The sequence below is a fragment of the Larimichthys crocea genome, chromosome XXIV (genome assembly GCF_000972845.2).
Source record: "Larimichthys crocea isolate SSNF chromosome XXIV, L_crocea_2.0, whole genome shotgun sequence".
Classification (NCBI taxonomy): domain Eukaryota; kingdom Metazoa; phylum Chordata; class Actinopteri; family Sciaenidae; genus Larimichthys; species Larimichthys crocea.
Genome location: NC_040034.1, coordinates 19129882 through 19157457, shown reverse-complemented (window position 1 = coordinate 19157457; position 27576 = coordinate 19129882). Strand labels below are relative to the sequence as shown.

Genomic DNA, 27576 nt, shown 5'->3' with positions numbered 1-27576 from the left:
TGGACTTTTACTAAAGTTGTTCTTTGTCTAGCTGTTACTTTAGTATAAATATATCAATTAATTGTCCAGGAAAATATGGAACTTTGCACTAAAAGGACTTAAATGTTGGATGATAACATCTTGACTTGTCTTTCTCAGGCCGCTGAAACCTAATATTAGCTTTAGCTGAACTTTAGTGTGTATGCGTGTGTTTTTAAGAACACGCCGAGAACTGTGGATTGTCTACAATCTCTTTGTTTGTTTTAATGTAATCCTGAAATACTAATTGATATGTTTCTGGAGCGCTGCATGGACAAAATCTGATGTAGATGTCATTTGTAATCTGCATTGTAGTCGAAGGCTACTTGCTGTAAAGGCAACAGGATACATACTGTACACCATGCACAGGGAATGGGAGGGACAGCGGGTCAATAGGGGCCTGCATGTCATTTTTGCCCTGGAGCCCTTTAGCAGGTTAATCCCGGTCACATGGGGTGTCACACGGATTGTCACCTCGGCTATCATAACACATAACACTGGTGAAATATCAAATGTACCTCACACACACAGGTGCACATATACTAGATGCCACACTTGCTATAATTGACATTCAGCACACTGATGCAACGACTATGAAACAGTCCCTAGGATTAAGATATAATACTTATAAGCCAACTGATGGTTGCACAGACATCTCCATGTTCAACAAGCCATAGAAAAAAACTTAAAAGAGCCTACAGTTCATTTGTAGCTGTGCAGGGTTGTGTTTCTTCTGCGTTGAGAGGGATGGCAGATTCAAGGAGGCGGAAAAAGCAAATGAGCAAGAGACGAAAAGGGCAAAATGGAAATGTGGTGTTTTCTCTTTTCATTTTTTCCCCTTTAAGCTTGTCGAGGGCCCTGCGCATTCATAAAGAATTTACCATCCGCCTATTTTTAGACGGTGCAGTGAGAACTCCAAGGCTGAACTGATGTGTGAGAGAGTGATGGTGGAGAGTCGTGCTTAGTCAAGATGTAGTAGATTGTGGCTCCTCGTGGAATTCAAGTCATAAACATTCACGGCCATATTAAACAGACGGGTGCAAAGCTCTGGCCATTACTGTTTTGTTTACAAAATCTCATGGGAGCAGAATTGCTTTTTAAAATCTGATTTGTTGCTCTTGCTCCTGTAATTTAGACAACGTAATGGAATTTTTAAAATTGCATTTTACTGAATGGCTCCAAAATTGATTCTTTTTGTCAAATATTTCTGTTTTATTTGCATATTCGTGGTGCTTTCATTCACAAATGCAGTAAACTGTTGCATAAAGAAGAGCTTTGGCAACTCTTTGAGCCGCCGTGGGTGTAAGCTCACATTGTTGAAGTAAGTACGTGGTTTAAAGGACATAATATGGTGTAAAAAGTGTATTATTCATACAGTCGAGACCACCCATATCCTTTTCGTAGCACTGAGGAAATCCTCCAGGGTGTCTTGGCCTATTCAGTCCTCTGCTCCTCTTGTAGTGGATGTCATTCACATACTGTCCATGCACACACATACACACAGTGTACACTCCTTTGGAAAGAGCGAGGGCACTGCTGGGACAGCTCTCAGTGCGCAAACAGCAACACACACACACACACACTGCACAGGCACTATTGTACCTCACGGACAAGAGGTTTCTTTGTTGAGGCTTAAGAGCAGCCGATGTCAAGGCGAGGATATGATGGCGGCCCCAGCCTCTGTGCCCTTTTGCCACGCAGCGAGAGTATCTCCATCGTGGTACATGTTCATATGGATACAGTTAATAGAATAAAGAAGATTTTGAAAGAAAGAACAGATGATATGAACGGTTGTTAAGAGTCTTGGGCTTGCATCTTCCTCGTTATTGACATTTGTAGATGTAGGCTCTCATTGCTAAAGCATTTCTGCAGTGTACTTTCCAGGGATCGCTTCTTAATCGATCTTAGTCTGTATGTCTAGCACTTGTCTTTTTGCTTGGATTCTTTCATGATGGAATTAATACTGTTCTTTACGTGGCATTTCTTCTTTTAGTTAGCTGTCAAATCACTTGATCAATAGACACTGCGTCTCTGTAACCTTTCCCCCCTTTCTTCTTTTTCTTCTAGATCATGCCCCCTAGATAGCAGCCTCATCCTCCTCTCCACTCCCCCTCCCTGCCCCTGGCCCCTTCCTCTACCTTCCTGGTCCAGCACCATCACTGCCACCTGTGTCACCACAGCCACCATGCCCCCCAGGAAGAGGACGCGGCCAGGCCTGGGCTTCCTGTGCTGCTTCGGTAGCAGCGAGCCCCCAGAGATCAACCTCAAAGACAGCGTCCCCCTGCAGCTGCTGGAGTTCAGCGCCCCCATGCCGCCCGCTGAGGAGCTGCATGCACGTTTCTCCGAACTGGTGGTGAGTAAAGATGGAGCAAGCTTAAAAGCTGAGCGAGCTAGTTGAATGATTTCTTAGAAATAGGACTGGGTAAGATGATACCACTACCAATACCAGTACCCTTAATACAAATCCTAGTGTCGAAGACGCCATTGGCCTTGCAAACATGGTGCAGCTTTCAATCCTCAAGTTTTCTCCATGCTTGATGAAATGTTTTATCATTTTTGTTGTATTGTGGCAGGCAGAACTGCCAGCTCCATCAAATATAACAAGCTTGACTTCATTACTACAGACTGTATGTAGCTGCTAGCTGTAGCTGTGGTTTTGGTCCAATCACACGTCATGCTAAATCGACACTATGAGCTAGAAGACTACAAGCAAAACCATTTTTTTCTTTAACTTTCTACAAAAAGGATTGAACACAAGTATCGTTTGACTGGAGAAGTTTCTATACTATTTGGTACTCTGTTCATTTGGTCTATCGAGTACCAATAACCCGCCCGATTCCCAAGTGAATTTAACCAGGGTAGGTCTTAACACAGACCAATTTAGAAGGAGAACTCAGAATATGATCTGCATATCTAACTGTTGCCATCCATGATTTAGTTTAATGAGCCTGTTCCTCTTTGCAATTACATGGACCAATTTCCACGATTAGTCACCATACAGAAATGCTTCCCATAAAGTAAATTATATGAAGTTGGCTCAAAACAATATTTTAGTACAATGTATAAACCCTAGAATATCCTTATTTCCCCCTTCCTTTGTGTTCTGTTTGTTATCCCGACCAAATAGCATTAGTGACAGGAACTGAAAGGCCTTGAGTTTAGTGGAAGGCGTCTGGGTGGTTGGATGAGGCCACGTCCCAACCAAACCACCTCATCCCACAAATTCAGAAGCTCATCCTTTTCCACTACACACAGCCCACCCTTGCGCAACAGTTCCTATCTCATGCGCAGATCACACTTGTTGGCGGAGATTGTTGGGCTGTACTGGTGCCAGACTGGCATGGATGTTTTGGCATGTGCCCATGGTGTGGAGAGGGATCAGGGCACAGCTGTCAGAATGTGGAAGTCTGCTGTGGATTTCAGCTGCCATGCAAAGCTCTGGTTTTGCTGGAAGAACGCTGTTTCGGCCCTGTATTTGTTCAGTCCTTGTCTCTTGGTCTGTTTCAGGTTCTGTCTGTCTCCATCTCAGCGCTTTTCTGAGTCTCCTTCAAACTCAGATTTCCTTCTTCCTTTCTCTCCGTCTCCTTCTCTCAGCAATTTGCTCAGAAGCATGGCTACAGGATTGTTTCTGGCGCTGTCAAATCTTAGTCCTGGGGAATGCTAAACTTCACCGCCTGCAGGATATATCACTCTTCCAACTGTCAAAATCAATTCAGGAGATTAAGTGAAATTCCATTTGTGATAGGAAATTATTCAATGTTATCAAGGCATCTGTTTTCCCAACGGTGATTCCACATTTTCCAGCTAATTGACCTGATATGACCCTAAATTTGCTGTCTAGGCTTCTTTTTATGACCACTGGTAATGCACAAGCCACCAAACCTCAGTAGCTGCAGTATATTTATCAGCTTGATTTAGGGGAAATTAAAACTCAGCATCCCTAGATTAGAATGACCGAATGCCCTTTCAGCTGTGTAATAAGTAAAGCTTTGTTCCAAAGGACCAACAGACAGTTGTTTATTGTGCTTGATGCCCTTCGTGGCCTGAAAGAAAGCATACATGATTCAGGTTTTTATATGGAGAAAAGTTTTGGAAAAGTGAACAGACATGTAATGCTGGGATAAAATAAAAAACATGCCTGTCATATGGGAGCACTTACCCAAATCACGGCAGTCCTCACGATTTATAAAACTGAATGACCCACAGCTTATTTTGGGGTAAATATGTGAGCATGCGATGAAGCTGACACAGATGTATCAGCTGAAGAAGAAGCAGAGCAGACAGATCTACGATTTTTTAAAACCTCCCTGACTTACAGCCTTTTCGACCCAGGAGAGAAAGAAAGATTTCACTTTTTCTCACTGGATCGGGGCCCTTCCACATGTTGCAAATAGATTATTCTTAAGACGGCTGTTGGATGGCTACATCTGATGGTGTCATTTACAACCTTAGATGTTTTGTCTTTGGGGTAATGTTAGTGTCTGGTTCTTCTGGTCTTAACAGCAGAATTCCAGCATTGAATGTAGCACTCAATGATTTAAAGTTCAGTTTCCCTAAAGACCTTTTTTCTTCATTTAATAATAATAATAATTAAAAAAAAGATGAACAATACATTAAAAAACATCTGACATAAGGAATGACTAAATCCTTAAACTTGGACTTTAAAACCTCATGCTCGAATGTTCGAAAAGGAAAAATGATGTTCCAACTAGATGATCACTCAACCTGTGACAGTTTGATTCATGTCTGCTTTGATTGGATGACCAATGCACAAACTGCTTCCACCTAACGCTGGTCATCTGGCCAAGCCATTCCTCCCCCACATCTGTTTTACTGATCCTGCAGCTGACATGCTGAAACATTTGACCAGTCGTCCAAAAATCTGTACAACCAGACCTCAAGCAGTCACTTAGTCTGGACACAATGCTTGTAACGTTGACATAGAGAGTCGATGTAGGGAGGCGAGGAGCTGTGCTCCAGAGAAGGAAATAAAGAAAAATAGAGAATAACATAACATAGTGTGTTTCCATGGCAACAGGAGACGGGGATTATTGTTATAAAAGCCTTCCCTGAAGAGGAGAATGAGACTCAATGGAGCCTCTAGAGCGGGAGCGACAGATCTGGGCCAAACGGAGGAGTAAACCACCTCCACGTGTCTTCACGTCCATAACGGGGTCTTCCACTGTGTCTAGAGACTGCACAGTGCACACTCAGCTTACACTGTTAGTGGAAGAAAAGGCTTTAGATGACTGAAAAATTGTTGGCCAGAAAATCCTTAGCTGTAACTTGTGCCAGGAGTTGTTGCTTGGAATATTAAATGGAATACGTGGTATGATGTCTGTCCCTTGTGCTCTTCTGGAAGATCACCTGGCTTGGCTAATAGAGGTGGAATAGAATAAACAGACATATTACTATGGTGATGAACTGGGTGCCATTGCATATATTTTGGCCTTCCAAAGAGTCACCAGCAAGTTTTGGTATCTCAAAACCGCAGTTTCCACATCTGCTGTCAACTCTCTGCTGTTATACCTAAACAATGTATAAACTTCTAACTACTGTGCTACTTTATGAAAAATGCAAGAATATATTATAAGTAATTTAGCAAAAGAGATGACTCATGTCCTCTGGGCTTAGTTTAAAAAACTAATACTTGCATGTGTAGGATCCATCCTTGGTTCCCTTTTTTAAACACTTGCTCTCCTCTGCCAAATGTGCAACAACTTATCCTAGACAAAGAATAAACCTGACTCGAAGTCTGCTAAAAAACCCATATGAAAGCCTTCTGTGCCAATAATGTCCTTAACAAACCCATGCAAATGAACCTGGAAGCAATCGCCACTGATTTGGACACAATGAACAAAGACCACATCAGAGGAGCTAATGGATCGTGTCAATTAAACTACATATTTGCAGCTGGCTGCAGAATTTTTCCCTGATAGCAAATGTGCCCTTCTGGGTTCTGTTTTTTGGCTCTCTGTGCATTTTAAACAGTTTTTTTTTCCACCATTGTTTCAAAGCTTGCACGCATAGTTGATATATAGGCCATGTGTGAAGTTGGGCAGACCTTCAAGAACAATGACAGCTTTATTTTTGTTTATCAAAGCAATTTCCCGCTTATAGCATTGTATCATCAAATGTGAAATTGCTCTCATATTTAGGTAATTAAGAATGGGCCCTGCTCAGTCATGTACTTAGTTACATTTCACACTGGGGACCATTTGGTAAACCAAAAAACTTTTTTTTTTTTTTTTCCAAAAAGAAACCAAAGTGTGAGGTTGTTTGGGGACAACTAGGCTCCCATTTACAAGTTTCAGCTGATAGCAATGAACGCATTGAACGCAACTGTGGAAAGGTCGGCATATGGTCACAATGTGTTGACACATTTGTAAAGGCCTGTACCCAACTTCACAGTGCCACTGAACCACTGCAGACTAAAATGTTTTAAAAAGGGAAAAGTAAACAGAAAAAGACAAAATGCAACCGACTTGGAGGTGCTCAAAGTAGAGAATCTGCTGTGGATCAGAAACCAATCCATTGGCTCGCTTTAAATTGTACGTGTGAAGAGAGAAAGATGCCAAGAGTGACTCAGCATCCATATGGCATTATTTCTTTTGCAATCAGGTTGCAAATGAATGCTCTCCCCTACTTATAAGTGAGACTGCTTCTCTAATTATGTATTTAAAAGGGAGACCTTGTCTTTCACCCATCTGCAATGAGTTGTGTGCTGAGATGAGAGAGGATATAATGTACAGTGTATGTAGCCAAATTGGCTCAACAGAATCAGGTCTACTAGGCCAACATCTGGCAAGTATAGTACTGGCAGACAACAGATTAGTGTGTGTTCTCTCTGCCATCTATTCTATCTGCTTTGTCTGTCTGTCTCTTTCCCCTACGCCTCATTCTTTCTTTCTCTGTCTCGTAATTTGGGACAGTTTTAATCCAACCACCCTAGGCAGTGGTTCAGCTGTCCAGTGTTAAGCACTGCGTCTGTGTGCCACAACCTTTTAATAGCACCCACTTCATATGACTCCCAATATGTGTTTTTAGCAGCACGTAAATTCTGTCAAAGGTAAAATTAGCCTTCCTCATATGAAACCTCAGCTTGTGTTTTCCAGGAAAACATGGACTCTTTAAAACATAAATCCTCTCCTAATGTTCCCTCCTGTGTGACTTTTGAGCCGGACGCAAATAAATAAAAAAAAGCGTTGCATAACAGGAGGGAATGGAAATGTTCTCCACCCTCTGAGCCATTGGGAGTGAGTTTCCTCCACTGTGTACGCCCCGGGATGCACCATCTTTCCTTTCTGTTCTGTTCCCTCCCTCCTTTCCTTACATTTTGTCAAACCGGCTTCCCATTTCTAATGTTCTCTTCCTACCTCTGTTGTAAAGCCAGCTCTTACTGTCCTCTTACAGACCTTATCATGGAAGTGGTCAGGCCTTGTTTGGACAAGGGGAGAGGCAGTAATCTAGCAACGGCTACTGACTGACTCATCAAAGAGAGGATACCATGACTCTTCCGAATGTTGCAAAGTGGTGTGAGCCCAGTGATATTCAAAAGCGGTTAAATCCATTCTCACCATATCCTAAGAGCGTGGACCTTTTCTTGGTTGTGGTAAATGATTCAGTCTTTGCCTCGTGTGAAGAACACCAGGACTAGTTGTGAGGCTAGGCTTCGTGTAACACACACACACACACCTACACACACAAACTCACTGAATCTCGTTTGGGTCAATAATGGCAGCTACAGCTTCCTCTGGGTCCTCTGGGGGCTTCATATGACTTCCTGCCATCTTGCCTGTCTTTCCTCTGCCTTCCTGTCTCACCCAGAGACTGCTGCAGGATATATATACTGTGTGTGTGTGTGTGTGTGTGTGTGTGTGTGTGTGTGTGTGTGTGTGTGTGTGTGTGTGTCTGTCAGCACTACACCAGACAGTCGGCCAGTATTGTAACACTTCACATGAGGAAAAGACATTCATATCCGCGGTTTAAAAATGCCACTTCATGTATGTGAAGGAATGTCATTCTTTGACCACACACATTTCCCGTTTAGGTGGAGGCTCATACATTCTCAATCAGTTGTCACGGAGACACACCCAGTCACTCACACCCACCAACTCACTCACTCACTTGTTTCTCTCAATTCTCTGCGTTAGTTTGCCTTCCTTCCATCGTTATCACACAGTAACGTGCACTCGTGCACACAGACATAAGCTCTGCTTTGTGTCCTGTGGTTTATCTCTATCTACGCACTTAACCTGGAGTGAACATATCACATAAACGACAGTAACGGCTATATATATTTTCCCACACTCCTCTGACTTCACTCCCATGTTTCATTGCAGCTCATCCCTCTCCTTTCCTTTCCACTCTTTCCATATGGTGCAGATAAATATTTCAAATCTCCCACAGACATGTTGTATCATCTGACTCCTGTTAATGTCATACAAATTAATTTATATGAGCCATGATTGGTGGCGCATGTGCTCAGACATCTTCATCATCTTGATCCTTGGGGGTCGTTACACTACATCATGCATTTATTATCTAGGTTCACTTTCAGCTCAAAGATCTATACGTGATTCCTTCTCTGAAATGTTTTTTACAGGAATGGGAAGTGCACTTACTCTGTTTGATATTTACTTCATTGTATCTGGTTTGTTTAGGGGTGAATCAGCTGCCTCTAGACTTTGAGCTTGGCTAATGTTATTACTTACTTACTCCAGGGACAATTCGCTGCGCTTTATGTGGCTTTCCAATCAGTGTTGATGGTAAATCAATTGAAGCAATACATTTCTCGGTGTATGCTATATTGACCAAGAAATAGCTGTACAATCTGTTCTTCTGTCACCAGCGCTGTCATTTGTGATTTGTGACAGCGATGTAGTTGGTGTCAAGGAAGAACGACAGACTATTTCAGCTTGGAGCTTAAAGGTTATGATAAAGCTACACGTGAAAAAGAAGTGGTAACGTTGTGTAACTTTGATTAGCAAGCAGCTAACATAGCTTAATAATCATAAATAATCACCCAACCTGGCAACTGCTTTCTGCACAAGCAGACAGGCCAGATACAGTAACTTGACATTTTGGGTTTGGGGTATACAACCTAAAAAACGTGATTTTAAATGGTTACCATTCCTATCTGCTATCCACAAATGCACATTCCTACTCATGAGCAGGGAGAACTTGCTTAAATTCACTACATTTACCATCAACATTGACTGGATATCCACATAAAATGTGGCACATTTACCATTTAACCACACAGACAGAGATACATTTTCTCATTTCATTCTTGCAAAGGAAGTAAGTGTTCTACCTAAACTATATCTTTGAGTAAAATTGATGGTGGATCCACCTTCATGATGTAGTGTAAATGTATAACTAGTTGAGCTTCACATACAGAATTATATTTGATGCTAGACTTACCATTTAACCACTAGTTGATGACACAAAGTCGAATTCTTTCACAATGTGTCAATCAAGCAGATTTGTTTTAGTATTCAAGATGTTTTCATTTGTTCTTTCTTTCTCTACCAAATCTTCTGTACTACTGTAATCTTCTCAGCACATTTGAGAAGCCCACCAAGTCTTTAGAAACAGGAAATTGAATGACAGGGCAGGTCAGTCAGTCTACTGTACAGCCAACATGACATGCCATGTTAGAAACGCAACACCCTTTTTTAATTTGTAACATTATTCAATTGTCCAGTTCTGGAAGAAATATGAAAGAAACCGTTCTGAGACCTTAGGTGTGTATTTTTTCTCCTCTTGAGCAGCAGGTGTAACAATATTAGCTTTGGTTTATGTGAATCCCCCACTGGAGTGTGCTGGCGAAGGAGGACGGGGGCACATCAAGAGAAGGTTTTACACAGCAAAGTGGAAAGTGGTTCGGTTTTGTTTTGGAAGATTTGAGAGAGCAGCTGGGTGTTTTATGGGTGTTGCTAGGGTCATGATGAGAGGCAGCGCGATGCGGATGTGGTATTGGAGCAAGTTTTGATGCCATGGGGGCGTGGAGGTGGAAGAAAATGTTGGGATATTGCTTAAGTGGAAAATGAAGAATCCTCTGGCTGGCATGGAATAAACATTCCTCCACCCACCCGAAGTCCTCATGTTCAACTTAATGTCTTTTCTCTAATCTGCTACTCCTTTCCTGTTCTTGCTACCATACAGTACATCACTTTGACTTTGACTATTCTATCCATACATTTTAAATTTAATGTAAAAGTAATCTATTTCTAAATGGAATTCTTAAAATTTAGGGATAGCCCTCCTAAACCATTGAACCTGTCTCAGACACCTAAATCCTCCTGTTCATTGCTGACATACATCTTGCTCTCATGTAACTCCCCACCATATAAGACCCTGAATTGGGAGGCCTGGCAAGTAGCAAGGGGGGAGATGGAGAGAGGAAGATGGAGCAAAGAGATCAGCTGGGAGGCTCAGCTCCAATTTGGTTCAAATCCAGGGGTCTCACTGATTTCTCCACCAGTTCCCAGTATCAGCCCCTCCAAACAGCAGCAGCTTGGACAGCAGGGCTTTGACCAGGCGACCAGGCGACCGGCCAGAGATGAGTTCGGCCTCAGATTTTTTAAGCCTGGGGATGTAGAGAGATGTTTGCGGTCCAACCCAAAGCTGAAAACTGTAAAGATTAAAGGACAGAGAGTCAGAGGTTAGCTGTTTAAGCCACCGCAAGATGGCTAGTTTTCTGCATGTCATTCAAGTGCATTCGGGCTCACGAATCACAGCAGCATGCATTTATTGCAACTGGTAATAGGCCCTGGATGATCAGCTCTGTGTGTGAGTCACAATTAATCACTGAATTCATGCTGCTGAGATGAAAAACCACTTTGACCAGAGATTCTAAAGCTTCTTTGTGGTTTCTATCTGTATTAGACCCCCTTGAAGTTCACACTCTTCAGATTTTTTCTTTTTTTTGCCAAAGCCACAATAATGCTGCTGCTGGTTATCCCATGAAAGGACCGGGTGAGAGATGATGTCATTCTTCATAGTGTCGGATACTTGGAATGTGGGCCACCTCAGCCCACCCCGTCCAGCTGAATGGATGAAAACAAACCCTGTGAATCTACTGCCTGGCTTTGAGGGGCCCCACCCCTGGCACCGGTAGCCATCTTCACTCTGGGGGGCCCCCGGAGGCCCCGGCACTTCTGGGTGACATCATGGTAGCAGAACCATTATGATGAGATTACTTTGAGCTTGAGCATTAAGCCCCATGCGCTACAGCATCTCATCCTCTGCTCTATTATTTTTCCTTTTTTTTTTTGTACTTAGCCATTTCCAGAACAACATAGACTCTTTCTCTTTCTGTCTCCTGACTCTCTCCTCCCTTTCTCTCTCCACACAACCCTAATTTATCCACTTCTCTTTTCCAAGACTTTACTTTTCCTCCCTGGCACACAGAGACTCATTTCCTGGTCTCATATGCATTTCAAAAGGTGCAGGAGGCTCCTTGTACCAAGCTGAAGAATTGAGCAGAGCAGCAGGGTGAATATTAAAACACTCCTCTGTAGTCTACGGAGACCAGCTCTCCGTCAGGCAGTGGGAAAGGTTGGACAATCAAATGTCAGTGTTTGAACTCGACCTACCCAGTGACCTGCTGCCACTGCTAAAATGTTTTGCTCTATCCTCATAACAGTATAGCGACAGCAAAACAGCAGGGAGTGTGTCCTGAGGGACTGGCCATTACTTATTAAATGCTGCTTAATCATGTTTGTTTGTCATGTATTGTTTTTCTGATTTAAAAATGAACACAACGTGCAGATAAAACAGCCTCTTTTCTTGTCGCAGGATGAATTGGACCTGACGGATAAGAACAGGGAGGCCATGTTCGCTTTGCCCGACGAGAAGAAATGGCAGATCTACTGCAGCAAAAAGAAGGTGAGTTGTTCTCTGCCATACTTTACTTTACTGTACATCAGCTTCAATCTCTGGCTGGCTCTTATTTTGACTCCCTGCCTGAAGCCACAGTTTAGAGCTAAACTGTCAGCAATGACTGTTAGTGAAGGGTAGCTTTTTACTGGAATTTTGAATCCACCTTGCCAGCTTCTCATTTCTGCATTGACATAAACATATGCAAATGTTAGGCCAGCTACATATTGCATGTAATTTATTTTGGAGGCAGGAGTACATGCAGTGTTATAAGTGCGCACAAAGTACACAAATGCATGCAGAGCGCCTGTTTGAAGACCTTCAATCTCCAAAATCTCCCTCCCCACGTTGGAGCAAGTAATTTCCTTGTGCTGCTTAAGAATTGTCAACATACCATGGAAGCACTAGAACATTCTGGTTAGCCCTCTCTTTCACCCCTTTCTCTTCGCCAAAACATCTCTCATTCTCTTCATACTCTCCGGCATGTCTCAAATATCCACCAGGAAATGACATTGTGCTTGGAGAAAAAAGGACAAAAAAGGACTCTCTCACTCAATAGCAAATTGAATAAATAGTCATAAATTCTCCCCTGTGTCTCTTTGCTGATTTGTTTTTTGGCTGAAGATTTTTGCGCTGGAAGCAGGGTGAGCATCGAACCTCCTCCTTTTCTCTTTCCGAGGCATGCAGGCTCAACTTAACTGATATGATAGGCCCTGACAACCTTTTTAAAAAGGAGTAAACACACACCGCCATGTGTGTGAGTGTGTGCGCACACGCACCTGCGTGTGTAAAAGTTTGTACTTGCATTTGTGCCAGTATTGGGTTACTAGGAAAAAGATGAGCAGTGGAATTGTGGTGTATTTAGAGGGATGTCAAGGCGAGGATGGAAGCTGGAGCACCACAACAGTTTACAATGAAATGCAATACTATTAAAAATAATACAAGAGGAGGATATAACCTTTCTTCTAATACATTATGATAACTCGCAGTATGCTATGCCCTTTGAATACATCGCATAGTATTAAAGGGGATTGGATTGTTGGCAGAATGCACATTTGCACATGTGAACCCACATAAAAGTTGCAAGTTCAGTAAAATGTCAATATCAGTTATTGAATATCTCACTGAAGCAACCACAGACGTTTATGAGAACCCTTTGTACTGCAGCAGAAGGTAGTGGAAACAAAGTTTTGGCAACACCCCGGGCCTGTTGGAACCAAAACGGTTTGTAGTGTGCGCCTAGGCCGGGTTCAGAGGTAGGATATATTAGTTTGTCGTTCCTCCCCCAATCGCTCCCAGTCAGAAATTATTTCCTCTGTGAGGCTAAGGTGAAAAAAAACCCAGCCGCGTGTCGAAGCCAGGAAACGGAGAGCAAAACCGGGGTAACAGTGCACAGCGGAAAGCTGGAGGAAAAACCAAACAAACCCCTCATTCATGGATAGAGGCGGCGTAATGGAGAGTGAGGAAAAAAACAACTGGCGTGCAATATCGTATAATAACCTGCATGTCTGTGTGTGAATATGCAGGCAGGAAGGCATGAATACTGTCCCCGCTTGCAGAAACCCACACTGACATGAACAACCATATATATGCAGGAAAATGCACGCTTGCAGGTTATTCAGACATAACCCACACACACATACGCCACACAGTAGTGCCCTGTGTTCCTGAGAATTACAGCATGACTGTGATTTGAATGGAGCGCAGAGGACAGCAGAATTTCCCTCAGCGGCAAACACTGGTTCCCTTGTTTCCACCAGCCAAGCGACGGCTCCAGTTGTTGTGGTTAGATAACACTTTGAGGGAGCCAATGAGGGTACAACAAAGGGACAAACTAACTTTGTTCACCTGCAAAACAAACTGGCCAACACATTTACCCCAAACCACTCAAGCTTTGCTGGTTCCATCGCTTCGCTCTCCAGTGGAAAAACCACATATTCCAAATTTAATGAGTTTTATGTTAAACTTAAGAGCTAAATGTGTCTTTGTGGGTTGAGAAAGTTTACTCAGTTCTTAGACTAATAAAACCACTAAAACACTTAAATTCACAAGCTTTCATAGGGTTCACTAGAACTGTAAAGATGTGTTCAGTTTGTCTTTCCTTAAATTACTTCCCTGCATCTCCAAATAAGCTTAGAAACCATCACCATAATTAAACTTTTAGCCATTCAGCATCAGAATATAAGTTGACAGATGCAGAAACCAGTATCCTTTTAAAGATTTTATGGTTAACGAGTTCGGCTACATACGTAGACAGAAGTGTTGGGTTTTTGGCCGGATAAGTCCAACATCCACTCTCATTTTATCACTGGTTTGGTCTTCCTCAAGTCTTATCTCCTTCTTTTGCTGCTAGTTGTAGAATTTCTTCTCAGTTTAGAAGACTTAATTTTCTTTAGTCTGGCTACAGTTCATTGCTGTGTGGTTTCATCGGAGCCCGTTTGCTGATAGAGAAGCATTAAATGTTCCTGCTGAGCCAACAATCAGCAAAAAGAGGCTGAAAGAGCTCCATAGAGCTGCTGACTGCTGAGTTCGATGACAAATATCTGTGTTTAATTGTCACAACAAGAGTTACTTTTCACATTACACAGAATAATTTGATTTATTGTTAATGTGAAAATATTCATGATGCAACAGATGAGTTAAATGCTCATGAATGAATGACATGAACAAAAACTACCGCTCTACTTAAGCTGCATCATTTACACCCCCAACATCAAAAATCCAATTTAGTATTTTTGTTTTCAAAAAGCAGTTTTAGTTTGTTTTTCCAGACACTGGCCCTCTTACAATGTTTACTCAATACCAGTGAGCAGTGATGTAAGAGAATTAGTGTAAATATGCTCCCTGTGTACCATGACTAACTCGAATATCTTGTAGAGGCCTTCGGGCTTTAAGCCAATCATATCTGCAACTCTGATCTCAGCCACCCAGTAAGCCACTGCCAGGGGTGTTGGGTGTCTATCTGGTGGTGGGGGGGTTAGTGGACTTTAGGAGCATGAGAACGAAGGGATAACTGTACATATATACTGCACAAGTGAAACAGAGATGGCATGAGTAAGTCTGTATTATGTATTGTATTCCTGCCTGTGAGTAAGGGTTCTTGCGTGTCTGTGTGTTTGTGTGAGTGCTTACACTTGTTTTTGCAAGCATGACTCGTGTCCAGCAGCCCCCAGGTAGAGAACACGATGTAACATCTAATAGCTCCCGATAATCGTTCAGTGCTGGGAGCCAAACAGAGTCTCCTGACTCCCATTAGTATCGCTGCACTGACATGATACTAACACACACATACACACCTACACACACACACACACATTATGTTTTTCGGCCCATGATCACACAACATGGCCTTTAATCAGTGTCAAAACACTGACAAAACTTGCACTGCTTCATTATCTACTGTCCTAAATTTCCCTGAAGAGAGAATTTTCCTGTATAATATCAGTTTTGTTGTCCAAAATCACCCAACCATCCCCATCCAATGCTGCAAGTGGAATTCTATTAGCATGCCTAACGTGCACTGCCTGATAATACCACATGCACCCACACATTAGCCTCTCCTACTGTGACCGCAGCTTCAATATGAAATGATAAGCCATGTGTGTTTTATCCCCATCGCTTGAACTAATGTGACCCAGAGCAAAGATTCCTGCTTGAGCATGTGCTAAAACGTGTGTAATGTTAGCTACCTGTAACAGACTGCAAGAGTTACATAATCATCCAGAATTCAATATCCTGTCCATTTCCTGTCTCTCTAGGTGAGACTTTATATCCCGGCTTCCATAGATAAATATTCCCCGCAGAGAGATTGGCTCTCTGGAATGTCAGACAATCCCCCTCGTTGCACAGAAGGGAACATATTGTGGTGACAGCTGGAGGAGAGAGAACGGAAAAAAATATTGACTTATATGACAGATAATGCATTCCAGTGTCTTGCTGCAACAAAGTGCTAATTGAAATGACTGGATAATGCATGTGCTACTTTCTGTAGTGCGCTGGGCAGGGATAACAGTGTGAAGAATTTAGTGCACTTTTTTTTGTTTCTTGCTAAATACATTATCTTCTAACTGCACTTTTTCTTCTTTTTATTATTATTTTTTTTTTGCAGCTCCCTCCTTTTGTTTGTTTCATTCAGTACTGTGCTGTCATCGTTTTTGGAGGGCTCCTGAGAGCCCCCACATTACAGCCATGGTCCCCCCGGGCCTCTCTGAGCACATGGGAACAGAGCGTGAGGCGCCCGACGAACACTACAATTGCTATATAATCTGGAGCCCTCGTGTAAAACATGTTAGCATGTCACTTGGACTAGTCAGAACCTAGACGCTAGCTGTAACAGTTGGAAAACCGACTGGGCCAAGTTGGCTGATACTGTTGTCTGATCTTTGTTGTGTATTCTAATATGGGTGTGCATGTGTACAACACGACCAAGACCAAGCACGTGTTGAAGTTAGCAGAGACCTTGAATCAGGGCAGCAGCTTGCAGCATTTCCTTTCTAGCCCTCCTATTATGTCCATCCTCTCGTGCTCTTGCTCATCATTTAAAAGTGAGCGTACATTCTGGACAAGCAAACAGTAGCAACCTCCCATGACACCTCACAGTGCTTTGAGTTTAACTTTCCACTCCCCCGTTGTTCCTGAAACCTGGACTTGAAATGTATAGGTGTATAGGTTTCATACAGTCTGTGAGCTCAATTATCAACGTCAATGAAACCTTTTAGGAGTTGTGAAAACTCTAAGATGGCTTGTCACATGACAGCAGGGGGGCTAAAATATGTAATTTCATCTAGTTCTTCAACAGGTGCCTCTGCAAATGCATTAGTCTGCCAAACACAGGGAAATAGTCTTGAATTCTGGCTTTAGTCAGGTATTTAGGTCTTCAGAGAAACAATATATCCCTCAGCAGATTGTTGTAACAAGAGGAACACCTTACAGAAATATACCTGATACACTGCTGGGGATTCCTGTTCTCCTTTGCTCCAACTTGGATCGTAAATCACATTTAATGTCACCAGACGTGAGGAATGCACAGCGTAGTGTAACTGTGTAATTGCTGTAATAAAATGAAGAAGTTGACCCTAAACTGTCGCAGCGGAGCACGCGACTGGAACGTTTTCACCCAGATGAGGACTGTGAACAGAAAAGCACTCAGTGTGTGTATGTGTATATATGTATAATATGTGTGTAGTGCAAACATGTCCAGATTCAGGCAAACCTCTCTCCATTCATATCGAAATCCTGCTATTTGCACTTTATATTTGTAACCAGTTTTAATCTTTGGAGTCTGGCATTTTATCATGAGTCAATCAACTGTGATTAACTCCCAAAATGGTTTGATCAGGAAAGCAACACACATGAAAGCAAACACCCCACTTCAGATTTTAGAAATTTCATTAAAAGGGCCAAATATTCAGGAAGTGTATGGTCTGGTTTGATTAGGACCCCCAAAACAAGCCTTGTTCCAAACAAGCCGAAAATTACAGTACTTTACTCCGGCTCGTGAAACTGCCAGAGTAAATGTTGCATTGGACTCGACATGTTTTTGAGGGCGTGGTGGCGGTTGTAATTCAGCTGAAGGGCCAGAGAGAGGCAGTTAAGTTGTTAATCTCAGCGTCAGAATCTGTCTGGCATCGCGTTCCAAACTTTTCAGCAATATAGTGGGAACGACCGCCAACTCGTAAGCACAAACTGAGTAGTACAGTGAGTTCTATTGTTTTTGTCTTAGTTTAGCTTTTTAGCTTGGGTTCAAATGCTGGCACAGAGTGCTGTAGATCAGAAACAGTGGTCATTACGAGGACTGAAATCCACACTGACCAACCTTATATTCTAAAACCCAAAAAGCTGATTGAAATCAGTGGATCAGCTCATCTTTGAGTCCAGGCTTGAAGTTCATTGGGTTACTGGAGATAATAAGAGGATTTTATGTCGGGGACAGTCAACTCAGGCTGGTCCCAGAAGACCGTTTGTCTGGTTTAATCAACAGAAAAGGTTATTTGCTTTTAGCTGTGTAGGGCCACTGAGCGAACATTTTAGATATGAAGGGATTGGCATAAAATATTGATTTTTCTATATCAAGAAGTAACTCAAAGAGAGCTGGTGATCTGTACTGTAAAATACTGTAATTTTCGGCTTGTTTGGGACAAGGCTTAAAGTAAACTGTTACCTTATGTTGACAATCTCCATAAATAATCTGTTGGTGGAGAGTAACTTTTATACCACACTTATTATTCTCAGCAGATGCACTGCCATGGAATGTTTTATTATTTTTCTTATTGTGGTCTTACATGTAATGATATTAGCTGACGAGATATCCTCTCAAATTTTGAATCAGAATTAACATTTTTGACATGTTGTGATTTAGAAGTAACTTTCTCCAACTCTTATCTCGCGACGCAGAACTATCCAATTTTGCATTACTGTAGCTTACTGTAAGTTTCCAACTTTCGCTGACGTGCACACAGTAACAAGAACAACAACAGCGCTCCACCACTGCTCTAAGCCCGGGCTAAACAAGACCAGATGTGAATGAGGAACATGGTCTTTATTTTCCCCTGTGCCTTGAGTTGCTCGTGGCATCACGCTTCCTCGGATTGGCCCGGACAAATTGATCTCAGACAGAGCTATTTGAAAACTATTGTGGAGTGCATTTCGTTCCTCAAGGCAGTTTTTTCTTTCTCTCTATCTCTCTCTTTCTCGCTCTCTCTCTGTCTTCACGTGATAAAAGCTAAGGCAAGTGAATACTCTGACATGTTGTGACCCAGTTATTGTGGGCTGGACTGCCTGATCCATTAAGTCTTCATGTGGATGTTGAAACATGCAACTAAGGTAGAAAGTGGAGGGATGATACTAGTAGACTGAAATAGAATGGAAATAATGTATTACACAGTGTGAAACAAACAAAGCCCTACTAGTACAGTAGTCATGCTTTGTTTGTTTTTGGAAGAGCAGATAACATACTGATTTCACGAAGTGTCGTCAAGCTGTTGACATGAGCAGAAATGTTTGCAAAATGAAAAAAAATGTTTTATAGAGCATGGATATTTTCTGTAAATTTTGCAGCAGTCTCTTTCAATAGATTTGGATATTTGGCCTGATGGTTCCTCTAGTGGAAACATTAAAGCGTCGCCATAAACATGAGAAGTTATGTTTTGAGTAGCATAAATATTCCTGGAAAGTTTCATGGAAACTTTGGTATGAACTTACCATTCTGTTACTGTTTTTAAAGTCTCCATCGCTACATAAAACAACAACAACAACCGTCTGAGCTAGCATCCTATATACTGAAAATGACAAGTTACACTAACCCTACCCTGGTCCCTAACGGTACAAACTTAGACAAATTTCCCCCACAACATTATTTTGAAAGAGTACCGCTGCTGCATCTTGGGCATAGCGCCGCCCTAAGATGAATGTGATGTTAGTGTGAACATGGTTTAAAGAAATACAAACAAGCCAGAGCTTTTTTTATTTATTTTTTATTTTTATTTTTTTACTATACCAGAGTGATAATGGGTTGAGACAGATCTTTTCCCAGACTGAAATGTGATATTGCGCTTCAATTATCAGAATTAAATTGTAACATTTTTTAAGTGCTTTGAAAGTGATTCTGTCTTTGTGCCCATTCACAGGAGCAGGAGGACCCCAACAAGCTGGCAACCAGCTGGCCCGACTACTACATTGACCGCATCAACTCCATGGCTGCTGTAAGTCAAACACATTTCATTGTCGAAACCTTCAGATGAATGAACATTCCCTGCCAACTTGAATTTTACTATTAAAATGTAATTAACTTATTTCGAGTATCTGACCACCACCACAGCTGAGAGGTCACTGTTCACTCGGTCAATCTTTCTCAGACCCTCTTGGCTCACTTTTTATCGCCTCCCTGCTGACTGCTTGTTATATTCGCATGACCACATTCTTTCGCTGTGACCCCAGCATTCACACATGCTGTGATGACAAACAGGCCATTTAGACACTCAGCAGTTCAGTCAGTGGGAACGACTGTCAAAGACACAAAGTGAAGCCAGGATGACAATATTCATTAAATCTAGCCAGTATTGCTGCCAATAAAAGCAGCATGATAACATCACAAAACTGTCTCCTGTCATGATCTCAGCTTCATCTCAGAGATTACTACTGTGACGTGAGTTGTATTATTTGATTGTAGATCCGGTCACTGACCAGTCTCTGTCAGCGACCTCTGACTCTAGTCCTTATGTGGACGACAAGTTGGCTCCTGAATGTTTGGAGATCATAAAACTTGACAATTTAAAGCGGGCTCTTTAAGGACGACATGTAAGCATGAAATTTAGAGACTAGCAAGTCATCGGTGAAGAGGGAGCCTCTTTTTCAACATTCCACTATTTTTTTTTTCTTTATCTAGCCAAGAAGACCAACACTTTGTACATTTACAAGTCTTTCCAGGCTATGGATCAGATAAACTGCTCGACCATAACTTACGCTGATCACCACAAACATAGAGCCAAAACATAATGGTATTTAATATGTTTATTGCCATGTTGTTTGTTTTTCTGGCAAACACGCCTGTAGCAACAACCCATGTTGAAGGTTGCTATTTTTACAGCTGTTTTTGTTTATTGGCTCCACTCAAGGGACGAGAATGAGCTACTTCTGGATGGTTCACCGGTACCTGAGCTTAGTGTTGAAGTCTGGAGAAACAATTTTACTGTCATTCTCTTAAAGGCTTTTCCCCCTGAGGGGAAATGTGGTTGTTACAGCAGCAGCAACAGCACAGAAAAAGTGTAGATAAACAGAGAAAGTAAAAAATAAATAATGGGAAGTAAATAGACTCAAATCAATTTTATAAATGAGAAATGTATAACTTTAATGACTTCTCTTTTCACTGGTTTTTGATCCAATATTTTCAAATTGTGTGTGTGGGAGGTTATACTGGCTACTACAGAGTTGTAGAAGATCTGCATGATCCAGTTGAACGCACTAAAAGATGTGACTCTGCCTCTTCCTGAAGAGAGCATCAGTGTTGTGTTGTGAGTCCAGGCTAGTTTTTTATTGATTTTGGACCCAGGTGTGAGTCCACCCTCTTTACTTCCTCTCCCCGGATGTTCCTCTGGTAGTCCATCATCAGCTCTCTGGTTTTTCTGATATTGAGCTTCAGCTGATCGTAGTTTCACAGTGGGACAAAGTGGTCTCAGAGGTGCTGTAGCTTTAGTCTTTCTTTTTTACTATATCTACTGCAAACTGAGTCTATCCGTAGGTAGTCTACAGTATATAGAGTCTTTTAAATGTCTTGATATCATAAAACAAGTGTAAAATTGTGCCTGTGTAATGATATTTTCATTTCTTCCAGTGGTTTCACTTGTTCCAGACATTTTTTAGAAAGTGTTATGCAATACTGGGGGAAAACTTCTTTCAATGAAACTATTTAAAACAAATTTATTCAGACTGTAAGCAAATAAAATTATATCACATCAATGGCTGAATGTGCTTTGCATACATAAAGAAGATAAAAAAAATGCATAGATGAAATCATTTGTAGAGAAAGATATTTTTGCTGTCTCCGTGCCCATTTTTGCACAAGCAACCTCTTGTTCAGGCTCCACTTTAGCAGAGTCTCCCTTATTCACCATAACCTGACCAATTTCCTCCCCTTTCTGAATCATTTTTCACTCCCGCTATCAGTCTTCCATTTTCTCCACCACCGTGCCCCAGACAGCATCTTGACAGGAGCACATTTTAAAACTTGTACATGACTTCATGTCTTGGCTCTGAGGTGAGCTCACCAGGGGCAGCCCTTCCACAGTAGCTGAGTTATTGGATGAGCTCATTTTCGCTTCGCCGCCCGGAGAGATTATTGTACAACCAGCGTCTTGATGTTCATTCATAAAACCATGTCAGAGGCCTGAGGTTGTTCATTGGCTACAGAGTGATGATTCACTTGTCCTTGTGACTCTGACAAGAGTTTCTGTAGCCTCGCTGTGTCCAAGCTAAAGTGTTGAGTGAGTGTAGAGCTTTCTGCAGATAGACAGAGAAGGAGATCAAAGATGGAGGCTTTTATGTCAATGATGTGAAGAAAGACGCTGAGCTAAGCTATTGCAAGTTTGCAGATTCTCTAACCACAAGACATGAAAGCATGCAATGCCGATGTGAAGAGACAAAAAAATCGAGCTAAAAGAAGAATGAATATTTGCCATACATTTGTGAGGAGGCCAGAAACATACAGTAACTCCAAATGAATGATAGTGTTGCTCCAATGTTACAATGATGTCAGTGTTTTGGCCACAAAGTAAAGTAGTGTATGTCCTATCTGTTTTCTGTGTTTTATGTTAAACTAACACTGCATCCTTTATTAGTGCTTCACTAAAACTTAACAAATACAAACACAGCTTTATATTTTTTGGACATTACATTACGTAGCTGTGGGGTTGGATATATGTGATGGCTTAAAAAACTGTCACTCACTTGAACTGTAGTTTTATCATCTTTAACTTGATGTACTTAAAAATCTCTAGTTTAAAAAATCTCTAGTCTATAATATGTACCCACGTCCCGTCATTTGCACACATTTTCTTTTGCATTCCACTCAGTTCCATTCGTTAGTTTTTATCCACGTGGGAACAATGTGATAAAATCTAGTTTTCAGCTAGCATTTTGTTAGTTTAATTAGGTGTTGTGTCTCCGACTCTGCATGACTGTCTTAGTTAAAATAATGTTGTTTCCTTTCATTTGTATTGAACAAATACTCAGTGCATCAGTGACCCACATGGTCCAAATTAAGGTTTTGATGAGCTGCACTCATCACTCACTGAGTTAACAGCGCACTGACGACTAGCTCGAAGGCATAGTTCTGGCTCTGGGGGGCACTTCCCATAATAAGGATTTAGGGAAGTACCCTCTGCTGGTTTACCAACTGGCTATAATAGTATCCTTATGTGCTTGTTGGCCACAGGTTCGAGGGAGCTTACAAATAGCAGATGTAGGAAGGAGCCATTTGGCTAGACTCATTGACATGGTGAACTGGCTCACAGCACGACCAAATCATTCACTCTCCCCCCAACACTTGTTGTGTCCAACTTCCCATTGACTATGAACATATTCGTTTAGAGAAACAGGAGCCAGAGCCTTTAGTTCTTGGCACAGGGTCCATGAACCATCTGGACTTGAGGCTAAGTCATCACGATGGATGTTTTGACTGCACTGTTTCTAGATTAAACACTCTCAAACACCGGACAGAACAGAGCTCTTGTTGGGTAGTCAAACATAGGGTCCGGCTTCAGCTCTCAATGTGGGTTGGTCCACAATGTTGCCAGGAATATTTGCACCCATCTTTGACCTGCATTCCTTTTTAAGGGTTTACAGATTGGAAAGCAGGGTCGCATTTTGAGCTAATATTTTTTCAGGCAAATTAATGGGCAGTCACTGTGACTAGCTTACTCCACTGCTGAAACAGACACTGTTTGAACCTTAGCACTTGGCAGTGAGCTGCCATGGAAAAAGCCTGGAGAGGCTAAACAGAAGCCTTGTGGCCCTGACTAATGGGAGCACAGCAGCTCTTTGATGTTGCTGAGGGGAGGCTTTAAGTGATACAGAAATGCATTAACACCACCACCAGTCTAATTGTTTTTTTTATCATTTGTTGTAAGCTTGATTGGAGCTAATTGCCTGCATGACTTATTTTGGCATGTTGTACGGCTTCAAACAGTTCTTTAAAAAGGAAAATCTCATTGGAAGGGGGGTACACATGATCTGCTGTGCAAAACATTAGCCTACTAATGAGGCTGTGATTATCTGTGAAGCTGGGACTAACTGAAACAAGCGCATTTATTTGTAAAGAGGTGGAAATATGTACCGTTGCTGCCAAATTAAGATTAACAGTCGTGTGTTAACCAGTAGAAACAATGAAAAGCTCTTAATTAAAAGTGATAAATGCAGATTTTTTTTTTTTTTTTTTTTGCCAAATTGCACATTCTATGAAGCCAAAAAACAGTAATATTATTTAGCTGTTTCCACTAAATTATCATTTTATTTCTTATCATTTCTATAGATGCAGGCCCTCTTTGCCTTTGATGAGGAGGAAATGGAAATGAGGAACAAGGTGGTGGAAGATCTGAAGACGGCACTTCGAACTCAGCCAATGAGGTAAGTGAAGCTCTCCGTCTAACTAAACCGTGACAGAGCTCCGTGTTGGTCGGTTCTCCTTCAAGTTCCTTATTTGACTTGTTGACATATTAAAGTCTGTCTCCTGTCATGACAAGATTACAGCTGAAATAAAAAAAATAAGACTAATTCAAATTTGATAGTCGCCCAATTAATATTATTTTAAGATCCACAGTCCTATTTTTACTCCCCCTGACATGACAATGAGCAGCTGTTAGCCCTCACTCATCACCACAAAGTAACATTCAAAGACTTGAGACGGCCGACTAATATAAACCACCTCCCATTCTCCATCAGCAGCTCCTTTAAAGCTGTCCATCAGCCTGTGCCAGTTGTGTGATGCAGTGGTCTGGACCAAAGTGGGGGTGTTGAGTTTTCTCGAGGGGAGCTATGGAGTGACAGACCTAATGTGCAGAGTGGCAAAAACCAAGAGCAGCCTTAGTGTCTGGGTCACGTCTGGGTTGTGTGTGTTTGTAGGCCAAGTGTGTGTATGCATGGTTGTATCTGAGCATGCATGAGCATCCAAACCAATATAACTTGGAACAAGTTACTAGGCAGCTTCTAGAGTCCAGACATATCACAGGATTGTTTTTCTGCCAAAGTAAAACGTTACATTTCCTGTGAAGTTGAGGCTGAGCACTCTTACTCACTTGCAAACTCACTGAACCATCTGATTTTGACAAGAATGCTCTCAAAACAAGCCATACATTTGTTTTTAAGAATCTTTTATTTTTTTTGCCTGAATAAATTAAGGATTTTAGATTTTGTTGTCCCCTTGAGTTGTATATAAATGAGGCAGAAAATTTGGGTATACACTCATTATATGTGATTTATCACTAAAATCTTTGATTCCAGATGGGGGACTACAAAATGTGGCACATGCACCTAGTGTAACTACTCTATATCTTTTAAAAAAAGACTATTTCAGGCTTTCCTGGAAAGAAAACTACAATTAGTTGAATAATGTCTTGTCAAAACATGTCACAACATTACTGTATTGGTAACCCCGGTGAGTCATAGAGTGCTGAAACTTCAGTAAGAACGTACACTGAATAATTACATACAGGGACCACATTTCTTCATTTGACTGCACATTGCTCATATTGCTGTAACTCTTTAAATTAAGTGTTTCAAAGAAAAAAAAACTCTCTGGATTTTAATGAGGCAGAGTTATGAATATTTCCTTGCTCTGGAGCAACTTGTTGCATAATGCATTCAGGATAGTTCAAGCTATAAATACTGTACACGATCAAAAGATAGTGATAGTGGGAATAACTAATTCATGTCAATATTGTCTCTTTTTGCACTGTGTTGCAGGTTTTTCACACTCTGTTTCTCTCACGCTCGTTAACTCCTTGTGTTCTATTCAAGTGCGCTTAATTTATCTCATCCAAAGCGGCTGTAATGACTCAATCACCACTGTTCAGTAATGCACCTGCACCCATGTTGTTCACAGAGTGAGTTATTGCTCATTAGCACACAGATGTTTTTAAGTACCGTAGCAACGATGTGGGTAGCAGGTGTGTCCCACAGAATATGGGTGTTCAGGGAAAACCTGGGCAGTGTGTTAATGTCCCACCAAGTCTAGCCTGAGTGACAAATGGGTGTCTAAGGCAAAAAAAAAAAAAAAAAGACTTTGTGCTTTACAGCTTAGATCTCTGGGGAAACTGCGTGGTTTGATGTGGCCATGGGTTTCACCTAAACATCCCCTTTATGTATCGCCTCTCTGTCCCCGTGTGTGTGTGTGTGTGTTAATATACTGCATCTCTGCGTCTTTATGGCAGCATTTTGTAAGACATGGCGGTGTCTGTCTGTATTCTTCTTTTGATTTATGCCTGCCTTTGGATGATCGCCTGAAATGGCCTCCTCTCCCCCCTTCCTCCTCCTTCTCCCTGGCATTTCGTAGAGGCAGCTGGGCCTGCTTGTGAAGAGGTGCCCTTGTGCTCTCAGCCCGCTCCGCAGGGCCACAGGACCCAAACACATGGTGGGCATGCGGGGTGCCAGGCAGAGTGCACAAAAGCAGCACATTGTCAGCAAGCCACCCACTGTTGTTACTTTCACTTACGGGCTGATTACGGGCCATTGAAATGACAAGGTGACATGTTCAGGTCCTGTGTTCTGCTCTGTGTTACTGTTTATGGAATGTGATATTAACAGCCTGCTGTCCTTACCCTTGTAATTGGAAATCTTTTCTTTGGGTTAAGTATTTCAAACTGATAAGTAGTGGTATGCAACCTTTTTTGGTTTGGTTTGTTTGGTACATCATGAGTAAAAAAATATTCAGTGTTTCTCAAGAAAAGAAGAAGAAAGCAAAGGTTGCTTATAGTTTCGCTGTTTGACCCTAAAATTCACTGTTTTGGTTCACTCTCACCGCTCTCAAAGCAAAAGTCCCAAAAAAACACTGACTCAGAACAGTTTTTTGGTGTTGTACCTTGGAGTACCCCTAGCTGCTATGAAATTTAGGAGACAACTTTGTACTTGTACCAACAGCAGTAGTAAACATTTTCATGCAGCCTCATTTGCTTCCAAAAGTATCATTTGGTTCTGTGGACCAGCGTGTAATTCAGCTACTAGAATCTCAGTTTTCTTCAGCTGCTTGGTTAAACGATTTGAATGATGAGTCTGGTGAATACCGTCTCGATGATCTTCAGTATTATTGTCCTCTGCAGATAAACGTAGTAATGCATGAGTCAACTATTCCCGAGTGCTGCAGGAATCAGCGCTTAAACCAAGACATTTTTGTGACCCTGTGATGAACTGGCGACTTGTCTAGTACCCTGCCTAAGTCATCAGTCAGCATTGCTGTGGGTAATGTAGGAAATGTGAATTCAAGCAGACAGGGTGACAACAAGGTTGATAAAACTAAAAGGTCAATCACAGTGCTTCATTACAGAGCAGCTGGACTGTATCAGACATGGCCTCCAACAGGAGGCAGGTGATGCTGTACTTAAGTCTCTGTTTACCAGAAATGGTTTTAATAGTTATAATCATTAAACCAATGTAATGGCCCAGATGTTTTTCAAATATAAATTCCATCAATTATAAACAGCCATAAAACGGAGACATTTAGAGAATTGGCTGAATTTCCCTCATTTATTTACAGCTTATCTCATTTTCTCTGCCAGTAGTTATTGCTGTGTTTACCAGCTAGTCAAATGGAGCTTGAACCATCCTGCTGGGGTTGTGTGTTTACTCACATAAAGCTGAATCTCAACTCAAGTGGGTTGTGGAGGCCAATGCGTGAACACACACTGCTACAGCCGTCCGTGTAGCCAAATGAAATCTGTACCGTTTGGCATTAATGTAGCTTCCAAATATTTAAATATTTACTCTCTCCTGTGGTATTTTAACTACACCATTAAGTGTACTTAGAAGCATTGCTGACCTCTTGACTCCTCTTCACATCTGCACTGATGTTTACAGCATGTCTGTGCTGATGAGCATACTGTGTGTGCATTCTTGTATTCAAGACGTTGACACTGTCATTCCTGTGATGAACAGAGATGCAGGAGGACAGGAAATGAATCTTTCCTGGAG

At 41.7% G+C, this 27576-nt stretch overlaps 1 protein-coding gene across 5 annotated transcripts in view; it reads left to right on the top strand.

Moving 5' to 3' along the window:
- Positions 1-27576, top strand: part of daam2 (dishevelled associated activator of morphogenesis 2) — an 89828-nt gene that overhangs the window by 32249 nt on the left and 30003 nt on the right. For 4 of the 5 annotated variants that reach the window (XM_010736392.3, XM_019254094.2, XM_019254092.2 and 1 more), the window contains exons 2-5: positions 2086-2371; positions 11824-11913; positions 19530-19604; positions 23927-24021. In XM_010736392.3, the coding sequence (XP_010734694.2) occupies positions 2204-2371; positions 11824-11913; positions 19530-19604; positions 23927-24021 (428 nt within the window). In that variant the 5' untranslated portion in view covers positions 2086-2203. Of the gene's footprint in view, positions 1-2085; positions 2372-11823; positions 11914-19529; positions 19605-23926; positions 24022-27576 lie in introns of those variants that run through there. The other variant, XM_019254095.1, reaches the window with a different exon arrangement.